The 15,169-nt window shown below is 42.3% G+C and overlaps 1 protein-coding gene across 5 annotated transcripts in view; it reads right to left on the reverse strand.

The window, feature by feature from the left end:
* FAM13A (family with sequence similarity 13 member A) overlaps nt 1–15,169 on the reverse strand; it is a 353,932-nt gene that overhangs the window by 175,252 nt on the left and 163,511 nt on the right. For all 5 annotated transcript variants that reach the window (XM_069743550.1, XM_069743547.1, XM_069743545.1 and 2 more), the window contains 3 exons: nt 7,893–7,970; nt 7,734–7,808; nt 5,128–5,199 (listed from right to left, as the gene is read on the reverse strand). In XM_069743550.1, the coding sequence (XP_069599651.1) occupies nt 5,128–5,199; nt 7,734–7,808; nt 7,893–7,970 (225 nt within the window). The remainder of the gene's footprint in view (nt 1–5,127; nt 5,200–7,733; nt 7,809–7,892; nt 7,971–15,169) is intronic.

The raw sequence follows: 15,169 nt of genomic DNA on the forward strand, positions 1-15,169 counted from the left end.
GTAAAACCCGCAGATATATTTTTGATCTGCGGGTTTTACTGCGATTTTGACCTCACAATGGAGGTCTATGGGTGCAGAACCGCTGCGGTTCAGGAAGAAGAATTGACATGCTCCTTCTTTTTTCCGGGAGCTATTCAGCGCGGCTTTTTTTTTACAATTTCCGGACCATGTGCACAGTGTGTCCTGTTTTCCATAGGGTACAGTGTACTGTACCCTGCATGGAAAACAGCTGCGGAACCGCAGCGGCAAAACCGCCGCGGTTCCGCGGTAAAAAACGCACTGTGTGAACATGGCCTAAGGCCTAAGGCCATGTTCACACAGTGCGTTTTTTACCGCGGAACCGCGGCGGTTTTGCCGCTGCGGTTCCGCAGCTGTTTTCCATGCAGGGTACAGTACACTGTACCCTATGGAAAACAGGACACACTGTGCACATGGTCCGGATATTGTAAAAAAAAAGCCGCGCTGAATAGCTCCCGGAAAAAAGAAGGAGCATGTCAATTCTTCTTCCTGAACCGCAGCGGTTCTGCACCCATAGACCTCCATTGTGAGGTCAAAATCGCAGTAAAACCCGCAGATCAAAAATATATCTGCGGGTTTTACTGTGATTTGATGTGCAGAACCGCTGCAGCAGGAAGTGCGGGGGAGCGGGCGGAAGTGCGTGGGCGGAGTGTGGCTGCCCCCCCGTGCTCCGATCCCGCCCCCCCGTGCTCCGATGCCCCCCCCCCGTGCTCCGATGCCCCCCCCCAGTGCTCCGATGCCCCCCCCCCCCAGTGCTCCGATGCCCCCCCCGTGCCCTAATCTCCCCCCCTTATACTTACCCGGCGTCCCGGTGTCCGTCCGGCCGTCTTCTCCCTGGGCGCCGCCATCTTGCAAAATGGCGGGCGCATGCGCAGTGTGCCCGCCGAATCTGCCGGCCGGCAGATTCGCTCCAAAGTGCATTTTGATCACTGAGATATAACCTATCTCAGTGATCAAAATAAAAAAATAGTAAATGACACCCCCCCCACTTTGTCACCCCCATTGGTAGGGACAATAAAAAAATTAAGAATTTTTTTTTTTTTTTTTTCACTAAGGTTAGAATAGGGTTAGGGTTAGGGGTAGGGTTAGGGGTAGGGTTAGGGGTAGGGTTAGGGTTAGGGGTAGGGTTAGGGGTAGGGTTAGGGGTAGGGGTAGGGGTAGGGTTAGGGTTAGGGGTAGGGTTAGGGGTAGGGGTAGGGTTAGGGGTAGGGTTAGGGTTAGGGGTAGGGGTAGGGTTAGGGTTAGGGGTAGGGTTAGGGTATTTTCAGCCATTTTAGCCCTAAAAAGCTTCCTAGGAAACACACAGTAAAAAAATGATAAAAAAACGCATCAAAAAACGCATCAAAAAACGCATCAAAAAAGGACAAAAAAAGGACCTGCGTTTTCTGCCAAGAGCTGCAGTTTTTTAAAAAAACTGTCCTGAAAAAAAAAGGATGGAAATCCTGAACGTGTGAACATACCCTCAGGCTATGTGCACATGTTGCGGATTTTGATGCGTTGCTGCAGCGTTTTTGGACTCGCAGAATTGCATCAAATCCGCAGTATAGTGCACAGCCAATGTTAGTCAATGGGAAATTCAGAAGCACATGCTGCAGAAAAATATGCACAGATTTGCAGCATTTTATTTTCTGCAACATATCAATTCTTTTTGCGGATCTGCAGCGTTTCTGCACCCATTGAGTCAGGCAAATTTGCAGCAAAACCGCAGGTTTAAAAAGATCTGCGGCTTTGCTGCAGATATGAGTGCAAGAAATACTGTAAATCGGGAGGAGGAAGAGTGTGTGGGCGGAGACTGTGTGTGTGCGGTGAATATGTGCGTGTCTGTGTGCAGGGGTCTGTGTGTATGTGTGCGAGTTTGTATGTAGACAGGCATCGTCGAATGGGACTACTAGTCCCATCCGGCTATGTCTGCTACAGTGACAGCTAGCCAATGATGAGACAGTAGTAGTCCCATCATCCGGCTACTGTGTTCAAGTGTAAGAAAAAAAACAAACATACAGTACATACATATACATTACATACTCACCATACAGCTAATCCCCGATGCCCTCGATCACCTGTAAAAAAAAACTAAATAATAAACCAACAATATACTCCCTGTTCCGATGTAATCCATTTAATAACGAGCGTCCCATGACGATCTCCCATGGAGAGCTGTCACATCGGGGGATCTCACGGCTCTCCAGGGGCCTCCGGTGAAACAATGATGGAAGGTCTGGCTTTCCCTCTCTGGTGCAGAAAAATGCAATTTTTAAAAAAAATTAAAACAGATATTGCGTTAAAGGCCGGGATCACACTTGCGAGAAACTTGCATGGGTCTTGCACCTCAATACCCGGCATTGACGCCGGCACTCAGGACCGGAGCGTGTGGCTGCATGTATTTCTTTGCAGCTGAAAACTCCGGTCCGAGTGACGGCGGCAGTGCCGGGTACTGAGGTGCGAGACTCATGCGAGTTTCTCGCAAGTGTCACCCCGGCCTAATGCAGATTTTGTGTGTGTGTGTGTGTGTGTCTTTATTTAACTCTTTATATACCATTTTATTATTATGTTTATTACTAAACATCGGGCTTGGTATTATCTATCTATAGATATATCTAACTATCTATCCATCGATATATCTATCTATCGATAGATCTATCTATAGATATAGACAAATATATCTAAAGACAGTCTATCTATCTATCGATCTGTGTGTGTAAACATTATTCTTCAATGGAGTATGTAAAAGAAGGGGTTGGACAAGGAAATGACATCACAAGTCTTTTTTCTTTGTTAAATAATAGATCTTTATTTAGCCTACAAAAAGGCATACAAATCCGCATGAAAAAAACGCATGAAAATCCGCATCAAATCCGCGCGGATTTTTACCTGAGTTTTCTGCCAAGAGATGCAGAATCTGCGCAGAAAATTCCACAGGCAAATCCGCAACGTGTGCACATACTTTTATAAAGAAGCAATTTTGCTGGACAAAAAACAGCCAAGTCACATGCAATTTGCATTGAAGACTATGGCAAGTGTGTCCTGGGTGAGTTACGACCAAGGGCAGAAAATGAAATGTCAAATATTTGCTAATTCTGTGTCAAGGTTGCTATAATACCACACAATGTCGCAATGTGACATCGCAACCGAAATATTGAGCGTCATACATCATATAGACTTATAGAACAGCTAAGTGGCGATCATTGCAGGGCAATAGTGGGAACCAGTCATGGTTTCCTTACTGCTAGCAAGCCCAGTCTGCATTGACTAACTGCCTGCCAGAAAATCACTGCACAACAGCTTTACACTGGAAAATAAAAACACAAAACAAAAACAAGGACCATAATTCTAACAGTAATCAGTAAGGCTAGGGGCAACCAAGAAAATCTGAATTTCTCAGATGTGGAGAATAAGAAAAAAAAGTTTCTCCACCTTCTCCATTTAGACTGTAGACTGCAGAGGTTTGCACTGGCTCAGCTGCGGTTGAGGTAGGCACAGGAAGCGGTTTTATTAAAATGTCCAGGCAGGTTTATTAAGACTGTACAAAGCGCTCAGGAAACCAAACAAAAGAACAACCTTTTCCAGCACAAAGTGAAAACATAAAGTAAAAAGTCCATACAATATTGCGTGTCCGCCCGCTCAGGGTAGTGTCCGGTTCTTTAGGCCTTGGCACAGACCAACACACAGGAGATCCACACATCTCCAGAACCAGATACTGAATGAGACACTCAGTCTCCATTTTATCTGCCAAACCACTCAACTGGGGAGGGGATATATGAGCAGTCATTCCCACCCATCTCTTTTGACCGCTCGTAAAACCTGGCCTTGGAATGCCCTAATGACTCTCTCAGCACTATATGTGCTGAAGCATGCTTTCCGAGCGCACATCAACGAAGCTACCAACCTCAATGATACATATCTCCCCTCAAGGACCTGCCATCTTACAAAATATAGACTTGAAAGACAAAGTGCGTAACAGTTATCGGAGGCAAATCATACATACTGTGATTTTTTTGCAGTGCATACCATCAATTAATAACATAGAGACAAATGCTATCTGTCAAAACGAAGAATAGCACTCATCCGATTTTTACGTTCATGTGCACAAGCCCTAACTGTATTGTGGCCTGTGTTACATACTGCGTGGGCTGTGTTATATACTAACTCGCTGTGCTATATACTACGTGGGCTGTGTTATATACTACGTGGCCTGTGTTATATACTACGTGGGCTGTGCTATATACTACGTGGGTTGTGTTATATACTACATGGCTGTGCTATATACTACGTGGGCTGTGTTACATGCTACGTGGGCTGTCACAACTCTTTCGCCCAGGGCCCTCAGAAACCTGGAGCTGGCCCTGGCTTCACTAATTGGTTGTGCCCGGCCAGCCGCGAACAATCAGCGACAGACGCAGTCCGGCCGTGAATTGTTGCGGGATTAGAACCACGCTTCGCTGTTTGGATGCGCCCGGCCGGCTGAATCCTGTGTATTCATTGCATTATTCTGAAATCTTCATAAATAAACTACATACATATTCTAGAATACCCGATGCATTAGAATCGGGCTACCATCTAGTTATATAAATATGTCAGACCAAGATTTAGGCTACATGGCAACATTGGCAGTGACACAAGTTGGGCAGGCAAAGATCTTTATGTGCCGCAGCTACATCGTAGCATAATGTAGATGAATAGGTACAGCGACAAGCAGGTTGTAAAAAAATTAGACCCAGATACAATGCGAACCCATTCACCTGCATTATGCTGCAGTTAATCAGCGGCACATAGAGATCATTGACCATGACCTGTATCATATATCATGTATCATGTGTATCATGTATCATCAGTTGCAGTTGTGTCCCAAGCCATCATGTGCAAAATTAGGCATTGGAAGGAGGTGCAAACACATAATGGTAGTTCTATGTGCTCCTCCTAAATCAGTCTCTGTTAGCTGAAATCCATGCGGTAATTAATACTGCTCATGTGAAAACTCCTGCCAGCAGAGAGGGCATCTCGGGACTATGTGAAGGTAGGGACTATAAGGACTAATGGTGCACATAACTATATATGGCACATTTCACTTCTATTAATCGGACAACTACAACTATGTCATCTTCTTCATTTTACATTTTTTCTTGGTGAAACATAAGGAACAACAATTGTCGGATTGTTTCCTTGCTGAATATCAATTAAAGTTTCCTGCCAAAACACAATATACGGTAATAAAATCATGCAGCATAGCCATTAACAGTAGTATAGACGTTAATGAATATTGATCGAAGGGTAAACAAGATCACAGACCCCATAATCAGAAAAAAAGGATACAAAATTAACTAAAATGAATTAAAAATTTTTTTTTAAAACAAACAAAAAGAATGAACAAAAAAATAGTAAAAACAATCACAGAAGACACATTTATTTTAAAGGGCTTGTCCATTTTGAGTCCCAGATAAATTGTGAATTTAGATGGCAACAGTAGCATTATTGGTCCTCTAGTACGAGAGACTTTATAGCCAATCACCCCCATAGATGGACTAGGAGACCACACTATTAGCTTACACTTTTCTAGGAAGCTATTAGAAAACTGGATTTCTATACCAAACAATCCCATTTAAAGGCATTTCAGTGGACTAGAATATTTATGTTATATTCTTAGAATAGGCGACTAATATTGGATTGTTGGAGGGACCCACTACCAGCACCCCTGCTAAGCATCAATATAGAGAAACTAGAGCGCTTCCTCCTCTGCATTGTCCTTTGGTAGTAGTTGTGCCTAGCCCAGACCCATTTGCTAGTAATAAAAACAGCCACTAGAAAATGTATGCCTGCTAAACAACAAATCGGCCCCTTTACATCACCTATCTTATCTGTTGCATTATTTCTGTGTCCTGTTGTGTATAAATATGTGATTCTTCAGATTTTGTTTTAAGGTACCTTCACACTTAGCGACGCTGCAGCGATACCGACAATGATCCGGATCGCTGCAGCGTCACTGTTTGGTCGCTGGAGAGCTGTCACACAGACAGCTCTCCAGCGACCAACGATGCTGGTAACCAGGGTAAACATCGGGTAACTAAGCGCAGGGCCGCGCTTAGTAACCCGATGTTTACCCTGGTTACCATCCTAAAAGTAAAAAAAAACAAACAGTACATACTTACCTACAGCCGTCTGTCCTCCAGCGCTGTGCTCTGCACTCCTCCTGTACTGGCTGTGAGCACAGCGGCCGGAAAGCAGAGCGGTGACGTCACCGCTCTGCTTTCCGGCTGACCGACGCTCACAGCCAGTACAGGAGGAGAGCAGAGCACAGCGCTGGAGGACAGACGGCTGTAGGTAAGTATGTACTGTTTGTTTTTTTTTACTTTTAGGATGGTAACCAGGGTAAACATCGGGTTACTAAGCGCGGCCCTGCGCTTAGTTACCCGATGTTTACCCTGGTTACCAGTGAAGGCATCGCTGAATCGGTGTCACACACGCCGATTCAGCGATGTCTGCGGGGAGTCCAGCGACCAAATAAAGTTCTGGACTTTCTTCCCCGACCAGCGACAGCACAGCAGGGGCCTGATCGCTGCTGCCTGTCACACTGGACGATATCGCTAGCGAGGACGCTGCAACGTCACGGATCTCTAGCGATATCGTCTAGTGTGACGGTACCTTTAGTCTATGCCTGATGAATAGACGTGAGTAGTCTTGAAACCTTGCAATTTGTTACCATCTTTTCAGTTAGCCATTAAAAGGTATCAACCACTGAAGACTCTCAAATCTTAATATTTTGCAAAGTAAGAATGCTTTCAAAAACTGTGTACAAGTGTGCCTAGAAGGACGTTTGCTTTTTCTTACTTGCAATTACTGTGCATTGTTCCCCATGTTTACACCAGGTTGGGTCTGTTAGACTAAAGGTACCGTCACATTTAGCGACGCTGCAGTGATATAGACAACGATGCCGATCGCTGCAGCGTCGCTGTTTGGTCGCTAGAGAGCTGTCACACAGACAGCTCTCCAGCGACCAACGATGCCGAAGTCCCCGGGTAACCGCAGGGCCGCGCTTAGTAACCCGATGTTTACCCTGGTTACCATTGTAAAAGTAAAAAAAACCAAACACTACATACTTACATTCCTGTCACATTCCCCAGCGTCAGCTTCCCTGCACTGTGTAAAAGCTCCGTCCGGAAAGCAGAGCGGTGACGTCACCGCTGTGCTCTGCTTTACGGCTGGCTGGCGCTGACACTGGGGGACGCAGGGAGGCTGACACTGGGGGACGCAGGGAGGCTGACACTGGGGAACTTGACAGGAATGTAAGTATGTAGTGTTTTTTTTTTACTTTTACAATGGTAACCAGGGTAAACATCGGGTTACTAAGCGCGGCCCTGCGCTTAGTAACCCGCTGTTTACCCTGGTTACCAGTGAAGACATCGCTGGATAGGCGTCACACATGCCGATTCAGCGATGTCAGCGGGTGATCCAGCGACGAAATAAAGTTCTGGACAGCGATGACACAGCAGGATCCAGATCGCTGCTGCGTGTCAAACACAACGATATCGCTATCCAGGACACTGCAACGTCATGGATCGCTATCGTTATCGCTCTAAATTCGCTAAATGTGACTGTACCTTAAAAAGCACGGCGGAAATGTGTTTACCAGGATGTACTTACGGTGTATCTTTACACCCTTCACATCTGGACATATAGGTCAACTGCGAAAATAAGTAAAATACCTAAAAAGAAAATTCTCCTACCGTAAATCTTGGAGATAATTTGGGTAAGTCTAGTTCAACATTACTCATCTTCAGTGGCTGTTCCTGGGTCTGTGTCTGTGTAAAGTGCAAGAAATATTATTTGTAAGAACACCAGCGAGACACCATAGCCCATTTACAGCCTTGAAATGGTCAACTAACCTTTCCTCTAGGAGACCGAGAAGCCACTTGAACTTCAACCATCCTCGGTGGGACAACGGGCCTCTCTGAATTATATTCCTAGGACAAGCAAAAGACCACTTTATAGCTATGTGCACACATTGAGTATTTGCATAAGATTTTTCTGCAGGAAAAAACGCTGAGTAAAATACCCGCGTTGTTGGCTTGTTTTTTATGCGTTTTTACTTATGCTCATTTCCTATTTATTTAAATTGGTAAAAAAAACTGCAAAACACATGATAGAATTAACGTGCTTCAGATATGTAAAATAAAAAAAAAAACTTTGATGGTTCAACTCTGCAAGGAAAAAATAAGCACCATGATTATGAGATTTCAGAAATCGCATTCGCTTTACTGTCACTATAAAACACTTCATTTTTTTGCCCCGTATTGATGGGTTTTGACAACAGACTAATATGTACCGTATATGTTGGAGTCATGTTGAGGAAGTTAAGCATCCAGTGTATCAGATTTTGGACTGCCGAGCCTTTTATTCTCTGACAGATAATCGGCCGCTAGAGAAGTCTGACAGTGGCTTTCTCAGACAGAACATCGAAGCGGTTCTGTGTATGGGACATCTGGACAAGATAGCTGCCAACCGAACATTTGGCGCCGATCGATCATTCAGCCGACTGCTAATGTGTATGGGTATGTTTCCACCATCAGGAATCCCAGCGCTTTGGACGCAGCAGATACCCCACTCCGCCCAAAGCGCCGTCCCGTTGTACGCGTGGTGATTCCGGATGTGTTCTTTGAACACATCCGGAATCACCGCATCGTATTAATAGACTGTGTTATTTATCTTGTGGAGACAGAGCATTTCCGCAAGATAAATAGACACGCTGCAGTCTGGAAAGATGCGCCGCATGTACGTATACACAGGGAAGCCGGATGTGGTCCTGCACGCATAGTGGAGATGAGATTTCATAAAATCCCCTCCATGATGCTGTAACATCTGAATGCTGCGGATTGGATGCTGCGGATGTACGCAGTGTTCAATCCGCAGCAAATACTGAAGGAATCCGGACAGTGGAAACATACCCTATGAGTTCTAAACAAGCACTAGAAAAGGAATGTTTTCTGCAATTACAGCATTCAGAAAATATTACTGTGGAAGATACAGGAAAGATATATATCTTGGTACTGTGTTAGCCAGTAGATAGAAATTCTACTCTCAATTCTAAATATTTTTCTATTGTGGAAGAATGAGGCAGAAAACAGTCTGCTCCAGGCTTTAAATAAAACACAAAAAATAGCTTGCAGATTAATATCAGCAAAATGATACCATTGTAGAACTATTAGAGGATGACAGCCAATCCTGACCTGGACCCCAATGAGTTGGATAAGCGAGGAGACAGAGTAACCTACAGCCAATCTATTTACCATGTCATTCGGCTAAGCCACTGGCAGACAATCTGTTCTTGTAGTGAAGTGTCTGACTGCAGCTCTGAAGACAGAACATGTGTGGAAATAGGAGGCTTCTGCCAAGTCACAGTATGAGTGGGAGTTTATGTATAAAAACAACAGCTCCCATTTTTGCTGACATGCTTTTAAGTCTGCCTGCATTATGCAATGGAAAATGCAGAAAAATGAGAACTTATCAGAAGTCAATCTGCGCACGGGTAAGTAGAGTGCAGGCTGGTTCATGGTACAAAGCAGTGAGAGTGATGAAAATGATAAAATGCAAATGGGCAATAATAAAAAGACTCTGATGCAGAAGGTTCTTGGCCTTATCAAAATGTATTTTGTGTAGAGCTCTATTTACACTGTATTTATGCAAATGTCCAGGAGCTCAATCCAAATCTTACAAAATACAGGATTCAGAACCATGGAGTGCAATGGCAAAGTACAAGTCAATGGAGTCTCTACTTAATTTTTCGGCGGTCGGCTGCCTTTTCACAAGGGCACAAAAATGGGTCCATTTAAGCTTTGTGTCATCGCACTACATTGGGGATTCCTGGGCACACTGTATAAATGCAGTGAGAAAAAGGCCTAACATTTATTGCTTATGTCACTCTATTTACTAAAAAAAAAAATCACATATGGCAATATGAAGAATGGAGGAGAAAATAAAAGTGTGCTGCATTCATGTGACAAGGAAAAAGGTGTACAGCTCATGGACATGACTTGTAATGCCAGGCACCCATAAGTAAACTACTTTGAAAGCTGGGAATACACATCAGACTCACACCTGCTTTAGAGGCTCCGTTTAGAGACTGTGGCAGGTACGGCCATAAATAATGAACAAAACAGCACAGCATGTCGCGTTATTTTGCCAGGTACTATATAATTCTGAACACATTAATTGAAAACAGGTGAAACTCATTATCTAAAATTGGGGTCGGTCTCTTGCAGCTGGAGTCCAGCACTTACATTGCTTTCGTTTATTTGTTCCGATTATAAAAAAAAATGCACAAAAATCAGTGCAGATGTGAACTAGTTATAGGTAGCAGGATGCTCAATCCCGTCAGCTTACACTTCTGAACCCCTCCATACGCATGTAAGACACTGGCAGAACAAAGGATCAACAGGTCAAGCTAAGTAGATTCGTTTATATACTTGCATTAAAACAAGATTGAACACACCATGTAATCTACTGCTGCTCATTCAGAGCTTAGGATTCAGTGACTGCCAGTCTTCTCTAAATAACGCTGCATAAAGAGAATAGTGGCCAGATAGGAGTAATGGAAGACAAAACGTTGCAGCACTGGGCACAGCCAATACAAAATGTAAAGATCTGTGATTGGCAAACAAAATGGGGTCACTCTGACCCTTTCAATCAGCTGAATAGCCCCAAACCTGTGATCCTCCTTAACCCTGCTGTTCTGTTTAGATTTCACATACACTTGTACTGTTCCCGGTCATTTTTGACCGTCCTTATAAAATAATCATTTTTAGCTAATCTAAGTGGTTTTTTTAAACAGTTTTTGCACTATTATATTGCTTGTGAAGATGGTTGTTCAAATACCAGAAAAATAAATAAATACAAAGCTTGTTTTATATTTTTTTATATCCAAAAGGGAACATGGTATTTTTTCGATTTTTGTAAAAATTGATTATTTTTGCAGATAAAAAAAAAATCTTGATCTAAATGTTAACTATAAGTAATAATATCAAACATTATGTAGATATACTTTTTTCAAAGGCAAAAAAAAAAAAAAAAAAGCTTTTTTCTCTATAAAATGGCAAAAAACGTTGTTTTTTATACACTTATACTGTTCCCGGTCATTTTTGACCGGACCTAACAAAGTTGTGATTTGTACCCAATTCAAGTGTTATTTGATTACCTGTTGCATTGTTTTACTGTATGTGAACATGGTTTTCAATAATCAGATGAAAAATTAAATCAAAAACTTTTATTTTTTGAATCAATTAACATTTTTTGCAATATTTGCTTCATATTGCACATAAAAACTTTTCTTTATTCTAAACTATATACAAACTTTTCAAAAAAAAAAAAGGTTTTTTGTCAAAAACAAATGATAAATGCGATCAATGTATTACTTGCATTGATCACATGTATAATTTACATGACGCTTGCACAAGTATTTTGCACATTTGCAACACAATATTAGATTTATGGTTACTGGACGTTGGACAGAATGAGCATCTTTTTCGCTTGCAGCTGGTTGCGATGGTGGAAGCCGTTTCAGTATCAGTGGTGGTCGAAGCTGTTGGCTCGCCGTCTCCACCATGCTCTCGAATTTGTCGGGCCACTTTTTCTGCACTCTCATTTCTTGGATTTCGTGGCCGTGTTTTTACATATGGATTAGTGAGAGACTTCCCCAATTCCTCAATAAAAAGCCGTCGTTTGTGTAATTTTTTTTCTTGCCATTTGGGGTTTATTTCCCGCCACAATACAAAGGCATTATAGGCAGATACATCGATCAGGTTGTAAAAGAGAATCATAGGCCACCTATTTGTTTTTCTTTTACATGTATACGTGCCTACAAGCTGGTCTAATGTGTCAACAGCACCTTTAGTGGCGTTATAGTGAAGAATCATGTCTGGCTTTCTGTCATCTCTCTCACTTATTTTTGCATCATAGTGCATGGTGCTCATGAGGATAACTTGTTTATTTTTTTTGGGAACGTACGACACTACCGTAGTGTCCTTTGTAAAATAAAACATTGAACTGTGTACGTCTCTCTTATTGAGGATACCCTGTGGAAGTTCAGGTTTATTTTTTCGTACAGTACCCAGCATAGTTATATTGTTTTTTTGTAACATCTGCCCCAATTGGTAGGATGTGAAGAAATTGTCACAGGTAACGTTTCTCCCTTTGAGTCCATGGGTCAAGTCCAAAACTACCCTCATGCCTTGGTTTTTTTCAGGTCTTTCTAGAGGGTTTTTTTCCAATATATACTTGAACATTTGCAGCATATGATGTTTTACTGTCACACAGAGTCCAGATTTTTATACCGTATTTTGCTGGTTTACTTGGAATGTATTGCCTGAATGGGCACCTGCCTCTAAATGACACCAGCTGCTCATCAACAGTGACATTTTCTACGGTATTATAACATTTTGGGAGTATCTCGACCCATTTACTCCACAAATCCCTAATTGGGGCAAGTTTATCTGTGCTTCTTCTTTCAGATCTATCCGTTTTGTCATCAAAACCGTAGAACTCTGGAAATTTCGTGGAATCTTTCTAAAGACATGGTGGCCCTAAATATATGGCGCCCCGTTTCCGAATTCCACAAACTTTTAGTGGACTCTCCATATGATTTGTATACTCCAGCTAATAGAAGTAACCCGATGTAAGCATTCATAGCCGTCACATCAAAGTTCTTCCATTTATCGCCATAAACCTTTTTTCCCTCAATGTTTGTCATTTGGATAAGTATATTTTGCATGGCTATATTTATGAATAATAGGAATGCCGATTGAATGTCATCAATTCTAGCAATTGCATATCTAGTGGGACCTGGAGTATCTGTGATGACATTTGATGAAGACCTTCTACCAGTCGGAGCAGGAGGCTGCAATTTCCAAACGACATCTTTGTTTTTTGAATTGATTTCTTGCGTCAGACCGGTTGTCGGGGTTTCCACATCAGATTCACCCTCAGAATCCGAGTTCTCGGCAATATCTTCATCCTCACTAATGTTGTCCTCCTCTTCGGAGACATTTTCAGGTGGGACATCCTCGTCTGTATCGGAGTCGTTTATAAACTCCTCCAATTCAGCTTGGGTGAAGTGTCTTCTTCTCATGCTGTAAGGCATCACTGTTGAATGAAAAAATAAAATATATCCATAAACAATGAATGAAAAAAAAATCAAAACAATTTCGCAACAATACACACAATAACGTCCCGTCACACATTGAGATATGCCCTGTGATTATGGTGCTGGAGCGTCGCAAACAAAAATGAGGCATGCACTCATTCTATCACAGCAGTGAGAATATGTACTCATAAGCAGACATTGAGTCTACACATCCCTAATGCTAACCCCCTATCATCCATTCTATCACAGCAGTGAGAATATGTACTCATAAGCAGACATTGAGTCTACACAACCCTAATGCTAACCCCCTATCATCCATTTTATCACAGCAGTGAGAATATTGAATAATTTTAGAATAAAAGAATAATTTATCTGTAACATACCTGTAAAAATGGGACTTCAGAGCTCTGACGTCTGAACCTCTGCTCACTCTGTGTTGTCTCCAGCTGAACTGAAACTCTACACTGCTATGTTATCTGTCTACAGATAAGATCAGAGCAGACACCACCCTGCAGCAGGAAAAAGCTCACAGTACAACACTTTAGGTGAATTCTGCTTAGGACAGCATTGCACAGTGTAATACTGTACAACCAGCAAACACATGGAAAATCAGAAAATCATGATTTACAATATGAAATGTTGACAACTGAATGGAACTAGATCTATATGAACAGCAGGGTAAATAAAAACCAGTGAAATAAATTGCGCATAGCTATACTGGAAGCGAATCCGTCGGCTGTATCGCAACTTGAAAATGTTGGTATGTGTAAATCTTTTCTGACCAAAAGTAGTCAGATACATTGATAAATAGTAGTAGATGCAATATATAGTTCAAAATGAGGTGATAGCACCTTTATTTTTGTCAAAAATTGTCTGGAGAGCTGAATAAAGGCCTATCGGTCATTTTTGACCGAACAGTACAAGTGTAAAAAAAATTGTACCAAATAAAGTAAACAAAAATTAAAAAAAAAAAAAAATTCCCACAGAGAGTACCCCCCTAATGACGAAAAGTCAGGGAGCCTCAAGTCTCAGAATCACACGCTGAATTTTTATAACATTATAGAATTTCAAAAACGGTCATTTTTGACCTAACAGAACAGCAGGGTTAAAGGGAACCTGTCAGCAGATTTGTACACAGTAACCTACAGACAGTGTTAGGTCGGCACCGTTATACTGATTAAAATGATACCTGGGTTGATGAAAACTGTCTTGTGGTTGTTCTTTAATCTTTATTTTCAGTTCTGAGTTATTGATATGCTTGTGCTGCGGGGCGGCCTGTGGGGGGCTTTATGTGGTGCTCTGATTAGGTATTCATAATGCAGACAGGTCACTGCCCCCTAATTTGCATAACAACCAACAACCACAAGACAGATTTAATCAACCAAGGTATCATTTTAATCAGTATAATGGCGCCGACCTGACAATGTCTCTAGGTTACTCTAGGCACAAATCTGCTGACAGGCTCCCTTTAAGGGTCCCCTTAAAGTGCCCTGTCTAGACACTCCAAGACAAGATCAGGCTTCTAATTACAAACTGCTATATTTTACTCTGAAAATTACAGACTCACAGCCACCCGAGGAAGCCCAAGTGACTCGAGTGTCAAGGCTGCGGACATTTCATGCAGGGACATACTCGTACATAGGTGAGCAGCACTACTACTTTGCTGTTTGTTTTAATTAGGCCCATTTACTAGGATTATTTGTTCACATGTTATTTTGAGGCACAATTTCACTTTTAGGCTACAATCACACTATCAGTATTTAGTCAGTATTTTACATCAGTATTTGTAAGCCAAAACCGGGAGTAAATACAGAAGTGGCGACGTGTTTCTATTATACTTTTCCTCTGATTGGTCAGTATTTTCCATCAGTACTTGTAAGGGTACCGTTACACTATACGATTTACCAACGATCACGACCAGCGATACGACCTGGCCGTGATCGTTGGTAAGTCGTTGTGTGGTCGCTGGAGAGCTGTCACACAGACAGCTCTCCAGCGACCAACGATGCCGAGGTCCCCGGGTAACCA

This window comes from Ranitomeya imitator, chromosome 1, assembly GCF_032444005.1.
Source record: "Ranitomeya imitator isolate aRanImi1 chromosome 1, aRanImi1.pri, whole genome shotgun sequence".
Classification (NCBI taxonomy): Eukaryota; Metazoa; Chordata; class Amphibia; order Anura; family Dendrobatidae; genus Ranitomeya; species Ranitomeya imitator.